The sequence below is a fragment of the Nyctibius grandis genome, chromosome 19, assembly GCF_013368605.1.
Source record: "Nyctibius grandis isolate bNycGra1 chromosome 19, bNycGra1.pri, whole genome shotgun sequence".
In the NCBI taxonomy this organism is placed as follows: Eukaryota; Metazoa; Chordata; class Aves; order Nyctibiiformes; family Nyctibiidae; genus Nyctibius; species Nyctibius grandis.
The window spans coordinates 8,275,455-8,290,138 of record NC_090676.1 but is presented as its reverse complement, the minus strand read 5'-3'; the positions used below and the strand labels follow the sequence as shown (position 1 = coordinate 8,290,138).

Sequence of the window (14,684 nt, the reverse complement as noted above, 5' to 3'; positions counted from 1 at the left end):
GAAAGAGGGAGGCTTTGTGCCTGCGGTGCGGCGTTACGTGGTGCTGGTTTTGTCGAATCCTGTTCCCCTGGGTCCGGTGTCCCGGCTTTAAACAAAGATGTTTCACTAAACCTTTGGCCCTTCTCTCTCCTAAGGGAGCGTTATGGCTGCCGCTCCCCGCGGGCGAGGAGGCCTTGCCATGGGACGCGGGGACCGGCCGCAGCCGCCCGCCCCTCAGCCGTTGCCGCCCCCTCCCGGCGTCACTAGGTGGCGCGCGCGGCCCGCGGCGGCGGGCGGGGAGCGCTGAGGCGGCCCCGGGGAGCCCCCGGCGGCGGCGCTGGCTGGGCGGGCGCCGGGCCCGGGCCAGGGGAGGAGCGGCAGCCGGGGGAGGAGCGGCGGCTGCCATGAGCTCAGCCGGGGACCAGCGGCGAGCTGCCGCGGAGGTGATGCTGCGGCCGGAGGAGCCGCCGGAGCCTTGGGCGGGGGCGGCGGCTGACGAGAGCGGGGCTCGGCGGTTCGCCCGCTGCCTGACCCCGCCGCCCGGGGAGGAGGTAGGTGCAGGGGAGGGGGCGCCGAGCAGGGGCTGCCCCGGCCCGGGGGCGGTCCGTGAGCCGGGGAGCGAGGGGCGGGCTCGGCGGCGCCTCCCGAGGGGCGCCGGCTGTAGCGGCCCGCGGGGACGGCTGAGGCGGGGAGGCTGCAGGGGCGGCCGCCGGGCAGCGGCCCTGGGGCTCCCTGAGGGCAGGGGCGGGGAGGGAGGGAGGGAAGGGGGCGGTGGCTCAGCCCCCGGGCCGGGGGCTCTCAGCGGGCGGGGCCCGGCACGGCCGCCGTGGGGGCAGCAACCTCCGCTCGCGCGTCCCCGCCGCCCGGTCAGAGGCTGCCGGGGGGGCCGCTTCCCCCGGCCGGTGCATCAGCAGCCCTCGGGCTCTCCCTACTCGCCAGCCGCGGGGGCTCCTGCCCCTCTTCCCTGCGCCCTGCTCGGCGGGGGTGTGCCAGGAGCTCCCCTCCCCTCCTGCCCGGCTCGGACGAGCCCGCTGCTCGTGATGCTTGTCGTGTTTTTGGAGGCAGCGGGGTGTTTGCGTTCCCTCTGGCTGAGGAGGGCCTAGTGTGCAGGTCTCCCGTGTCTGGGATGCAGTGTCGGATAAAGTTGAGCTACTGCTGAGCTCCTGAATGGATGAATAAGTGTTTTGTTGAAATAACCACGGCTGTGACTGCTACTCTGTTACTTGTTTTTGTGGAAACTAAGTCTGCTGGTGACAGTAAGGTCAGGCTCGGAGCGCTGATGTGATTCAGTGGAATGATGCTCAGCTGGAGGGTCTTACGTGTGGTTAGCTACCGAGTCCAGCTGTTTCGCTCAAATCAGGATGGTGACAGCGGTGATCTTGCAGAGCACTGTCACTGTCCTGGTAACGGACAGGGAACGCTTTAGATCCCTGAAGGCAAAGAGGGAGTTGCACTTTGTAGGATAAGACACTCCCCCACCAACCCCCCAAAAAGAGAGGAAGGCAAAAGTAGTAGAGTAGAAGTAGAGAGCACTTGGGAGTATCGTCCTTTCTGACCTGTAGGTAGCTCCTGTCCCACTTGAGCCTGGTGCTGAGGTAAAGTGAATAACATTCTCTTTGGGCAGATTATTTAAAATTTTCTTTTGTCAAGATAAAAGACACTCTTAAATCAGGCTTTAGAACAGCTTCCCCTCACCCCTTCCCTTCATTTTGGCAGTAAAACGTTGATGTGATTTATTTTTGTCTCCAAGACAAAAAAGAATGGGAAACTCTTGTTCAGTTTCACTATTCGTAGAGTTTTTTTCCTATGCCTCTCCCTTGACATCATCACTCCATCAATTTCATCTCTCCATATCTGGGTATCTATGATTTGCAATAAGTCAGACCACTTACAAACATCCCAATCGTAGGATCTTTGTTTTGTTTTTCTGTTCAGCATTTTCAAGGAGATGATATAATGCTTAGTCCATGATACCCACATAATTTTTATGTGGTTAAACCACTGACAACTTTTGTCTTACTTCTGGATTAAGATCTACTTTATTAGTCATCGACACATCTATAGTGGGCGCGAAACAAGTATTGTTAATGCTATTAACAATTACAAAAATTAATTTTCAAGCTTCATTAAGATGACATTGCAAAGTGAGCTACTTAGTGGGGAATAAGTTTCATTAAAGTATAGTTCATGTCAGCTGGATTCTATTGGTTTTATCAAGTGCTACTGGTGTTAAATAAGAAATAAAGAAGACCTGCTAATTAGTGAAACAAGTTTCCTGTACAGTGTTGTATGGCAGACTATTTTTGTAACTGAGTGCCAAGCCTGTTAGTTCTTACGAGGAATACAGAAACAACTTGTGTTCTTTGCTACTTGAAAGTCATTCTGTTTCCTTTAGGCATCTTCACCTGAAATTAAACACTTGTTTTAGTAGTGATCTCTCTTGATTCTTGCATGTATTGGTAGCTTGCTCAAAGAAGCGATATAATTTAGATATTTTCCTACTTGTGGATTAATCACAGCTTTTGTGGAAGTGTCTCCTTAAGTGTCTTTTCCTGTGGGCCTTGCCTTGCTAGCTCAGCTCTGTCCCATACCACAGTGTTGTGGGAACCAGAATGCAGGCTTTCAGTTCCTTTGCACAAAGAGTTGCCTTAGTTTTGCATTTCTAAAATTTTGTAATTAGCAATAACAATTTCCTCTAGCATATAACTCCTAATTTCATTGATTTTTAATTTTGTGTAGCAGTTGTAGCAAATGAGACTACAATAATGATGAATGCAAAATAAGGTATTTGTATACTCCAGTAGAAGATGTTAAGTGAAAGCTTTCAAGCATATGCCGCATGACATTAATATTATTCTGCCTGATTTGAGTGTATCCTGTAAATAGCTATGAAAGACTTTAGTTTTATTATTGCAATACACTTGCTATTCTGCTCATTTTGTTCCCCTTTATACGCTGATTGTTTTCCCTTTGTAGGGTTTTTTTTTTTCAGTATTCTGAAGCTGGCATAGGAAGACTTCGTACTGAAGAACCTGTTAATTTTCAGCAATATTTAAATGTTCCTGCTGGAGTCTCTAACGTTATAAAGAGCTGTGTGGTTTTCTGGTTTGGCTATTTTTAAAGTTTTCTGTGCCTACCTTTTCATCTTAATGACATGCTAGGAGAGCACTGCCAGTTCCAACAAAGGGAGCTTAACTTTTTGAGTGAAAGTGGAAGGCTTTTTGGAAAACTTTGTAGAGGACATTTAGTGCTGAATTGTCTTTTTTCGTTTTCCTTAATGAAATGTGATAAGTTAGAACACTATATTCATATCTTGTGGGCCTGAACAGTTGATGATACAAAATACCTGACCCAAATCTTTTTATCAAGGAGCAAGCCTGGTATTAAAAAAAAAATCATTGGGAAAAGCAGGTAAATTGTTATAAGGTTGAGTGGAAGCATAATGCTAAGGCAAAATGAAAGGAGGAACGATGGAGGGAGATGCAAAAGCTTATCTTATCTTGGGCTTGGACTAAAGAGGGAGGAGATTGCTGTCGAGGAACAAAGACGTTTAAAGGGAAGTGGTGAGAAAGGGATATTACTATGGGTACAGTATATACTACATAAAAGAAAGTCTGAAAGGAAAGCTAACCTCAAAGCTAGACTGCGTATTTTTTCCCTAAGTTACAAAATGAAGTCATGGTCTTAATTTTGTTTTGTTTTGTTTTTCTTTCCGTAAATAGGAGACTCAACAGTGGATATATGGGAACATTAAAATGCCATCTGGAAGTGGTGCTGTTGTGCCTTTGGCTAAGGTTTCATGATAAGTTAACACTGTTATTGAAAGATCCAACGTGTCTCTTCCCCTCGCTACCTGTTTTATTTGTCAGTGCTAGCCTTAACATGGCTGTGTTACGAATTGAGTTGAAGAACTGATTTGAGCTAAAATGATATGGCAAAAAAATTAACAGTTAGTTTTCAACCCAGAACAATTTCCTGATTCATTCCACTGTGAATATCTGTCCTCTCACATGCAAAGGGTTGGCCTTAGGGGCATAAGTGAATGATGGAAAAGAGTGAACTACTTTTATTGCCAATGCCAGCTCATATCATTTTAAAGTGACTGTGAAATTACAGTCTTAACTAAGAAACACTTGTCACCCCATATTTTCATCATAACTTTGAAATGTGTCCAGTGGGTTTTATTTTATATCTTACTGATAAATATACAGTGAGTTCTGTAGTCACCTGGAAGGAGGTTGTATGGTCTGTTTAATAAGTACCTAATTACAGATGATGGTAAATATCTTGTTGACACTGCAATTTGCAACAGGCCCTTCTTAACCATTTCTGAAGGTGGCTTAAATACATTGAGCCCTTTGGATGTTGTTTTTCCCATTTGCAATTCACATGGAACTGCTAAGTATTTGCAGTTGAGTCCTTTTCAAGCTTAGTATTTTGGCTTTTTTATGTGTGCTTTTATAGTAGCATGCCTTGAAGAAATAGCGTGAAGTGGTTTGTTTGCATCTATTTTCTATTGTTTCTTACTGTTGTCTTCTGTTATGTTTCAGGCTATGTAACACTTTAGAGTAAAGATTAACTGTGAATCTGTTTTGAATTAACTTATTCTCAGTGGTGTCAATAAACTTTGCTTCTGTCCTCTAACACATGCTACTCCAGTGTTTGAATCTTTATGAACATTATGAATGCAAGATGCTCACGGTAGATATTAGAAGGGCGAGTAACGTCAGCAAGCTCCTTGCCTGAACCATGTCTGCAAGTTCAGTCAGAGCAGGACAGGAACCTCTTATAGCTATTGCCTTTACGTGAGAGCAGCTCCCTTTGCCACATTGTTCCAGACAAGAGTGATTGTACCTATTTTGCGAGATCCTTTCACATTTAAGAATGGCAAAAAAAAATCCTGGAGTTAACCCAACTGTTGGATTGATAACTACAATTTGAATTTCAGAGTTGACTCAGGTTTCCTTAATTTTATTACCAGGTGAAAGGATAATAAACTTTATTTAGGAACGAGATCATTCCTTACAGCCTAGATGAAAAATGATAAAGAGGTCTGCTAAGGCAACCCTTGCTCTTGTTCTGCTGTTATGATGACCATTTAAGCAAAGTAGCCCCAAAAAATGGGACAACTTCCCTTTGTTTGGCTTTATTTAGAAAAAAAAGTTTTCATCAAGTTCATTATTTTAATTTTGGAGAATATGAGATGTGATTAGGATAGGATAATAGATTCAGGATTTTAAAAGTTATTTAAATTACAGTGCAAATGCGGGATTTGGGGTGGCCTCTTAATTTTACTGATTTCCATTTCCTGTATTTGAACTCTGATTATTCCATTTGTTTTTAAAAATATGCCCAGAATAGAAGGTTTGTTCTCCTTGTAGTTGCAATTCTTTACTGGGATTTTGTGAATAACAGTCTTTAATTCTAAACTTCAGTTAAGAGTGAGGGTTTATCAGCTTCTGTCCTCTGCAGCGCTGGGTATGCCTGGGCTCCTGGCTTCGGGCAGACACTCTTGTACCTGTTGAGTTTTTCTGGAGTTCTGAATATGGGCTCCTTTTCCGATATGGGACAAACATTTCAGCGTCTGTCCAAAACCGCCCTTCTGAGCAGCTCTTGGTTTTCTTTCATAGTGTTGTCTTTGCTTCAGAATAGTCAAAGTGGTTTTGTTTTTTTGTTTTTCTTTTAGGTATTTGCTAACAGCTTGGTTTTTTTGGGGTTTACCCATTTTTCTATCAGTGAATAATGTGGGCTGTGACTTCAAATTGAATTTTATAAATCATGCTTTGTTGTTAGATCCAAGTGCACTTGTTGGAATAAACTTTTCCACTTCAAAACTTCAGTGAGATCCTTGGCAAGGAACTTCTGCTGAAATACATTGACTTTACAGGTTTAGAAGCCTGCTGGCAGAAAGCTCATTGTGAGACCTAGAACCTGAAATCCGTGTGGAGGTAGATGTTGGGGACATCCTTCATTACCGTGTGGGTCACCTCTTGGTGCGGGGGTGAAAAGTCCCTCCCAGAGCCTCCAAATTTTACACTTTCTCAGTAAAATGAATTCTGTGCATGTGGTTTTTGAACTTTCAGAGTTGGTGATATGGTGGTTGCCTAAATATTCCCCAGCTCGGCTTGGGTTCCCCAGTGGGATGGCAGAAGGGGCAAGGCTGGGGCAGCGGTGTGGTGCCCGGCCGGTGGCCCCAGCCTGGCCTCTGTGACTGTTTTTCTTCCCCCCCCAGGTGAAAGAAGTGGAAGAGACGATTGAAGAGCTGCTGAGGAGGCTGGAGGAGTTCTGCGGGATAACGGAGGCGGTACGTGCCCCGAGGCCATGTCGCCGCCGGCCCTGAGGGCGGGAAGGCGGGCGGCGCGCGCGGGGCGGCCATCTTGACAGCGCGGCGGGAAGGGCTGCGGGGCGCCGCGCCCGCCAGGTGGCGCTCGGGCGCGCGCAGCCGGGCCGCCCCCGCGGGTGCCGCCCCGCCGCCGGGCGGGTGCAGGTGGGCGCGCGGCGGGGCCTGCGCCGGCGCCCGCCTTTTTCCTGCCTTTGCTGCCTGCGAGCCGGGGTTCTGCCCGCCCGGCCCGCCAGTCGGTGAAACACCGAGTAAATTCTGGAATAATGAAATAATCTGTGTTTTCCCTGGCACTTTCCACTACCTTTAGTTGTGCTATAAAACCTTCTGAGAAGTCTGTGCCAGTGCCACAGCAGCTGGCTGGTGTTGAGACAGTGGCACTAGACTGGCTGATGAGACAGTGATTATGTGCGTTACAGTAACATTCACGACACCAGCTACTAATTAAGGCCACTTGTGCTAGATGCTGTACAAATGCAACAAGCTAGTTGTGTCTACTAAGAGCCTGCGATCAGAATACGAGAGGAGTCCGTACGGGAGGAATAACTAAGCGGCGAGCACTAATAAATGATGGCGTTGTGACTGATACGCCATGCAACATTTGTAACACACCGATTATCTTTGCCATTGTCAGCGCCTAATTGTTTGGGATAAACCATTTCGAGCGGGAGGTGTGTATTACTATTTAGCTTACACTAGGCTTTCTGCGTAGAATGGTGGTGTCTGAAGGCTATTTGGGTTATGGTGTTCCTGTAAAAACAATGAATGTGATTTTTGTGGTCAACTTTTCTTTCCTTCCTTAGGCTAAAAACCATAAAATTAGGTAGAGGAACTGATACTCCGTTTTAACCCTTCCTGAGTGTTTCATAGAGCACTAGTTCAGATGGCATGGACCGAGTTTACCTAGAGGGACCTCCTCTTATAATCACTGATGCGCAGACCATCTCATCTTCTGTTAGCGCTTACCACAACATTTTTCTTCTTTCTTCAAGCATCTTGTATAATGCATGTGTCCCTGGCAAATACAGTGGTTGGAAATGGTATTGAATGCACTTCTAACGCCAAGAAGTGACCAGCCAACATCTCCTCGGAGACTTGTTGCTTGTGAGCCATTTTGTTGGATGATTTTTAGGAATTGCATAGATAAATGGAGAGGGACAGGATAAAGTGAAGCAGATAAGAAAATTATGTGGCCTGTGTTTCTTAGGTAGTTGAAAAGCAATTTCCTGGCTTTGTTCTTACCAGCTTTAGTGCAAATGAAGGACATTGGTGTGCTGGCCTTTCTGCACGTGGTCTTGTTTACAGAACAAATGCCGATGTTGCCTTCTAAGCATCTTTCTACTTTTCTGTTCACGTATCCCAGTGTTGTTTGGAGAAATGTTGTGCTTACTCTCAAGGACAGAAGTCACAAGTCACAGGTGGCCCCAAAGCAGTCTGTTGTGGTCTGCAAGAGCCCATTGAAAACTCAAATTAACATCATCAGTTAACTAATGATTTTTTTTTTTTTTTTTAATGGTACAGGTCTTTCTTGTACCTTGGATGTGAATTCTGCTCAAGAGAAGTGAGGCCATGATCTTTGTTCTAGGCAAATCAGCAATATAGCCAGTTATTAATCCTTTTTCGACTTCTATCAGAGGTTTCTGGGTTTTTTTGTTGGCATGTTTTGCTTATGGAAAGGAGGCATCATTGCTTCCAGAAGGAAGTGACATAAGGTGGAAAGAAACAAAAGCTTGGCTCATCAAAGTCTTGCATCGTTAGTAGGGGACTTAAAAGGAGAAATAGCTGCCTTGTAAGAATGGTTCAGTATCAGTGGCTGTTTAAGCAGTTCTTTTTCCATTCAGCTTTTGACAAAAATAGCTGTAAAGAAGCATGTGAACCTCAGAGCATGCAGTCTATTTTTTGATACATCTTGGCTTACATTTGTCAGCTTTAGATTCTCTAGTACGGTGCGTTTAACCTATGTAAAATGTAGAATACAAGAGAGTGGTTCCTTGGGTCAAAAAATCCTTTGAGTTCATTCCTGAAGGGTGATGATTGCTACAGTGATACGACATCACCTGCTCAAAGCAAGTGGTTTAAATCAATAGCTTTTCACTGCTGATTGTATTCTGTTTGATTCACTGTTAAGTTCCTTCACTCAGTTCTTCTGTTTGGGAGCTTACGCTAAGATTTTGTATGTACCTTATGCTTTTGCCTATCACTCAACCATGCACCTTACATTTTTGGCTCCAATATAGGGAAGATTTACCTTGTTCAGATGTCTCCAGTGAGCTTTTAAACCTCCTGTGAGACTTCTTCTCTTGCCAACCTTTTCTACAAAAAACACTAACCTAGTTTCAATACACTATCTTTATGTTGCCCCGAAAACACTTTTCCACAACCTGCAGGCTGTGAATAATTCCCTAGTATGCAGATTATTGACCTTATCTGGGAACATCAAAGCACTGCAGCCAGTGTGCTGATTCTGTGCCTTTCTATCCAGTACCTTCAATGTAAGGTTCCTTTCAGCAGCACATCAAGCAGTATCTGGGAATCTGATAAATATAATGTAGTATTTGAACTGATTCCAGCTTCCGTGCCTAGCAATAATTTGGTCTTTTGTTTATGCCAACAAAAGGCAAGGGGAATCTTGCTTTTTTCAACTGGGCATTCAGTAAAGTATTCACATAGCGGCATTTGGCTTTTCTCCTCTGAGTGTGCTGCTGCTTTTCACTTACAAGTACTCTTCGTGCATACATTTGAATATTGCAATGAGGAAAAACCTGGATCCTCAGTGCTAGGAAGACAAAATGCTCTTTCCAGTGTCATAATGTTGTGCCTGGCTAGGCACAGCATGGCACAGCACTTAAAATGGACACTTGTACAGGAAGTAAGTTACAGTGACAATGTAAATACTGTTCAGCATGCCTCACACTTGCCATGGAAGGAGCATCTTGCAATTAAAAGATTGTGCTAGAAGAATTCTAGTGCCAGTTATTTAACTTTTTGTGATGTCTTCCTTAGGGCACCAACTTCAACAAAGTAAATTAATGTCTTTTAAGTGGCTTCAGTATAATTATGTGGCTCTCAAGTATAATTATCAAATTGTGATTTTTAAGTGAGCTATGATTTGAACCAGTGACACAAAAGCAAAGGAATGTCATTGTAATAACCAGACTCTTGTATATGCTGTTGTTATATTGTTTCTGTGGGTTGTTGCTAGTTACCTTTTTAGATACAATTCTTCATGCTTCTTGTATATCTTAAAGCATGGTTGAAAATTATATCTATTCAGAGATGCACAGCTGGTTTAGTTACATGTGGGAATTCACTACTTCCATTTCTTTGGCTCCTAATCCTTGAAGAGCATGCATGGATAGATACAAAATCTGTGCTTATGTTTGATACTCCTCTTTTTTTAAAAAAATACTTATGTTGATCCTCCGGCATACTCACCCATTTATAAAACCACAGGTTAGTGGTTCTCAAGCCATTGAACCTTCTTGGAGAACATACCTCAGGGAAAAAATGATGTGTTTATAAATCTTGTTTTATTGTGGTTCTGCAGACCAGCTGCTAGCTGCTTATCTTTGTCTCATGGACTTACAGTTTGGGAACCTCCTCCCTGAGGTCCTAGGTGTGAAACCTGGTTTCATCACTGGGGAGAAGAGAGGAAGAGGTTGTTTTGTTTGGTTCGGTGTGGCTAGGGTTTGATAACTTCTCAGGAACATTCCAAGCTCAGCTTTCTCTTTTCTCACCACTGAGCTGTTCAGTTTACAGTGGTTACTTTTACACATGATCCTTTTATGTTACTCTGTGTTAACCTATGGGATCAAAGACGAAAAAAAGAATATAGAGAGATCCTTTAAAAAAGTCCCTGCGGCAACTAGAATTTGCACAGTATCTTTGACTTGTGGCTCCAGCTACTTTTTTTTTTCTTTTACTGAAAAAATAAGTTTTTATAAAATACAGAATAACAAGAATCTGTGCTTGTTTAACTGGTACAGCTTGAACTGCAGTGCATGTAAGGATCAGGTCTCACTGCCCTACATGCAATGTGCCATTCCTGGTTTGTGTTCTAATTCATCATTCATACTCTGGTTGTGCTGTCTCCTAACTGCTGACTTTTGTGCTGTTGGTTGGCTACCTTTGAGCTTAGTCTTCCTGACTTGAATTAGAAGACAAAGCTGAATCAAAACCTAGTAAGAGGAATACAGTTTTTTTTTTCCCATGAACTCCTGTGCTCTGGTGCTTGTACTGAGCACTCAGCTAAATCTTCAGTAAGATAAAGTAAAATACATTGCACAAGGGAAAATAAATCTTGTTTTATAATGTGGGGTTTCAGACCAGTCCTGCTTTCTCTGGCTCGTGAGAGGTTGCTGCACCAAGAAAATCATTTTCCTTTGTCATGTGCTGACTCCTCTTGAACTCCTCTGTCGCTGTGGTTCTGCAGACTGCTGCAGAATGACTCTTCTTGAATCATATTTGCATATCATTTCCTTTCATCACAGGCTGCTTGCTGGAAAAATCAGCTCTCCTGTGTCTTGTATTGGTGGTTTGCTTTTACCCTCAAAGAAAGATGGTTTAGATTTGTTCCATGTCTGCTCTGACCTTGTGTTGATAGTTTTTGTACTGGGTCTGTACAACATCTCCCTCTTTCTGGCTATGTCCCAGACTTTTGTTTATATTTACAGTAGTTATCTAGCATTTAGCTGTAAGAGTGGCTTTTCCCTAGTCCTTTCTGAGACCAACATTAGCAAACAAGTTTGCTACCTTATCTTTGGATAGTCCAAGCTGAAATTTTAATCTGATGTAGTTTACCTGAGTATGAACCTCACCTCAGCCAGTTCACCAATCTTTTTTTTTTTTTCACATGTGCTTTATGAGAGAGGAGGGGTTTTTTGCCTACCATTGACCCAAAATAATTCAATAGAACAAGCCTGGAATTCTTCTGCATTGGCTCCTTCATTAGGTATTCATTCTGTATTTTTATTTAACATTAGAAAATATAAGTCTCATTCTATTCACAGGGATCCTGCCAGAGTGTCTGTGCTCACTTTTTCTTGGATATAAAGTACACCCTGTAAAGATAACAGAGTGTGTCTGTGTGTACAGGTATGTCACTGCTGGGGGAGGTGTCCGTATATATGTTTGGTGGATGTAGTGCTGAGACCAGTAATACAGGAGATACTGTTGGTTTGTTTACAATAGAAAGCTACTGCTATTTTGATATGTCTGTTTGATCTCCTATTACAGAACACTTATAGCACTATAAAAGCACTTGATCTGTATGTACTCATTCTGGTAATAAAATACCATAAAATCTTGCTCTGAGTCATTTTATACGTATATAGTTTTGTCTATACTCAACTTTTAAAAACACAACTTCTTAAAAAAAAACCCAAACACATAAATGAGTCATATGATCATCAGTAAAATGTCTAAGTACTTATTAGAGTTTATAATGCTTGGTCCATGGATTAGATTACTTATATAGGGCATTTACGCTTTATTTGAGATTCTGGATTAAATCTCAAAATGGCCAGAAAATTCCCTGCAGTATTAGTCCGAGTCCAGATTCTCACAGTTCTAGCTAAAAGATCTTTACTCTTTCCTGTGAAGTTGAAGGAAGAATGTCTTCCAGCTCAGTCTTTGGGACAAAAATATCCTTTGAAGGGATCCTGGCTCCTCTGTATTTTTTAAGTCTATTAAAATTGTAGGCAGGACAGCTTTAATCCAGAAGTGAACCAAGACCTCCTGTACTCCATTGTAGTTGAGAAAGAAAACTTGTATAAAAGTGGGCTCAACTGCCTCTCTTACTTCTCTTGTCAATGTGTTGCTGCTCTGTTTTGCAAATTAGAATGCCTGTCTGGGTGGCTTAGTGGAGGTTTTCTTGGGTTTGCTTTTATCTTTCCCTTTAGAGAGCTCTTCCCAGTTCTTGGCTTAGCCATCATTTTTGGCTTGTATGTTCCATTAGCTATAGTGCTCTGCTTGGAGATGTACCTTACTGCCACCTGACAAAGCACTGGCAGCGGTTTTTATAGGAAATTGGGCAATTCTTGCTAACACAGCACTGAGCACGATTTCAGAGAAGGTTCATGCTCTTATACGGATATCAGAAACAAGCTTCGTTGTAGTAGGTAACAAAAAATTAGAATCTTTCCTGTATTAAGGCACTTAACTATTGTGGAAACGGACAGGGACTAGGGAGCAGAAGCTTTCTCTGAGGTGCCTATGGTATAATGTTGTGTGAAGATTCTTGCTCTCCTGAGAACTCTAGTCGTGAGCCCCTGTTGAAGGCAAGATACTAGAAGTGGTGTACTCAAAGATGTGACTCTTTCCAAAAAGTGATTGATAAGTAGTATGAGCTAGCTCTTCCCCAATAAAGTCAAATCATGAAGGATGGTATAGAGGCAGTTTTCATTTTAAATCCATTATTACCCCTCATTTCTCCCCGATTTCACAATAGAAAGTAGATGGCCTCTTGGGAGGAGGAGTGTGGAAATCTGGGGAGAAGAGGGAAGGGTCTGGTTACAGTTTTGGTGTGGGAGTCCTGTCATCTACTGTTGTTTTTTTGATTGTCTCATGAATTACTTGAGAAAGTAAGTTATTTTTTCAGTCTCTACTTGATAACATAATACAAAAGGACCCTCATAATGTCTTTTCTGAATAGATGTTTTCTGAAATATTCATGTGAAAAAAATAGTGTAGTGTTTATCTTCAAGATTCATCCTAATGTGAGATACTTTTTTTTCATGCAGATTAGAAGTGATACATCACAGATCCTGGATGAGACCATTCCCCTCATTAAAGACAAGATGATGGAAATGAACCACATCTATGCCAAAGTTGATAAATTAGAGGTTTGTTCATTGCATTAGAAAATTTACATCCTTCTTTTTATGTGTTTTATAGGTTAACTGTCCAGGTATTTAAATGGAGCACTCGGATGTTTATGGCTCTCTATTGTCTGATGTTTGTTTTTAAATCAATATGTTTACCCATGGTTCAGCACATGTATGTGTTTATGGTTTTGGAACATCACTGAGTAATTTATTGCTGTGGATTCTACAGTTCCTAATTGTAGATTAAAAGCATTCGTTGTGCGTTTGATGTTAATAATAATGCTAATAATGTTAATTTATTTTGTGACTTGAAGGATTATCTGTGAAACCATTTATAACTCTAAAAATTCAAGTCTCACGTCCAGTGCTGGACATACCCATTTTAAGTTGTTGATGACCATCTTATGTAGTAGTGGAGAGATTTCTGAACAACTTTCATCTGTTGTGTCTGTTTTGGTGTTCATTGTATCCTGAATGAGGGAAGCCAGTATGACTCACTGAGATGATGCCCTCACCATATTTAGTAAGCAGTATGTTAAAATTTGTGTCAACTGAGGGCAAGTTTGCCTCTGGGAGGAATATAATGAAAACATGACAAGATAAATTGTGTAATGTTTAAAATCAGTTTTAACTGTCTCAAAGTGAAAGAAAGGAAGTGTTTGTGGCATTAAATCCAGATAGGCAGTAGTGCTTAAGCTTCAGGCTCTATGCCTGTACAAAGTTGTATCCTCTGGTAAGGTTTATTACTCTGTCAGAGACAGGACAATTGACTTAGCTTTCAGCAAGTTTTCTTTAAGTGCAATTCATTTTTTGTAGTTAGCATTTTTATACCTACATTAGATAACAGACTTATCAAAATACTTCATACAGCTGTAGGGACATAGTAATTTGGAATATGAAGAAAACACCACTCTTTGCTAGGCTACAGGTTGTCCTTGAATAATGCAGCAGAATTTTGTTGAGAGGCTTTTTTTAGTTATCAAGGGAGGATAATACCCTGATTGGCTAGGAATCAGTTTTTCTTCCTAACATTACCAGCTCTAATGGCAGTAATCTGAGAGCACAAGATTAAATTGGCAATTTGAGCAGTAGTTAATATTTTAATTAGAACTTTTAAATTTAAATCTTAGCATCCATGGGAATTTTCAAGGGAGAAATTAACTGGTACTCCCAAGACCAGAAAAGGAAGGGACTGTTGTGTAATGGTTATATAGGATGAGTATCTGCTGGGTTTTAATTTTGATTTTGCCACTGGTACATTTTGGGCAATTAATTTACCTGTTCAGCCTTACCTTCCCCATCCCTAAAATAGGCAGTGCTCAACTTCTCAAAAAAAAAAAAAAAAAAGTATGAAGTTTAATCATCAATAGAGAGTATCAAAACTCTTTATAAACTGTTCTGCATTTTAACAAATAAATACTGTGTTATTTCAAGTTGGCTTTCCCTGATGGCTCAAATTTCAACTGAAACTGAACACATATACATTTTAGGTCAATAATTCCTGACCTTTTTTAGCTAAAATCACCTGTCATTATCTTTTC

At 42.2% G+C, this 14,684-nt stretch overlaps 1 protein-coding gene across 4 annotated transcripts in view; it reads left to right on the top strand.

Annotated features, from left to right (window-relative positions):
• Positions 1 to 401: 401 nt before the first annotated feature.
• The window catches only part of BCAS4 (breast carcinoma amplified sequence 4), a 66,059-nt gene continuing 51,776 nt past the window's right edge, over positions 402 to 14,684 (top strand). For all 4 annotated transcript variants that reach the window (XR_011049490.1, XM_068416051.1, XM_068416053.1 and 1 more), the window contains exons 1-3: positions 402 to 530; positions 6,212 to 6,283; positions 13,060 to 13,161. Coding sequence is in view for 3 of the 4 variants with exons in the window: in XM_068416051.1 (XP_068272152.1) it covers positions 426 to 530; positions 6,212 to 6,283; positions 13,060 to 13,161 (279 nt within the window). In the remaining variant the exon portion in view is untranslated. The remainder of the gene's footprint in view (positions 531 to 6,211; positions 6,284 to 13,059; positions 13,162 to 14,684) is intronic.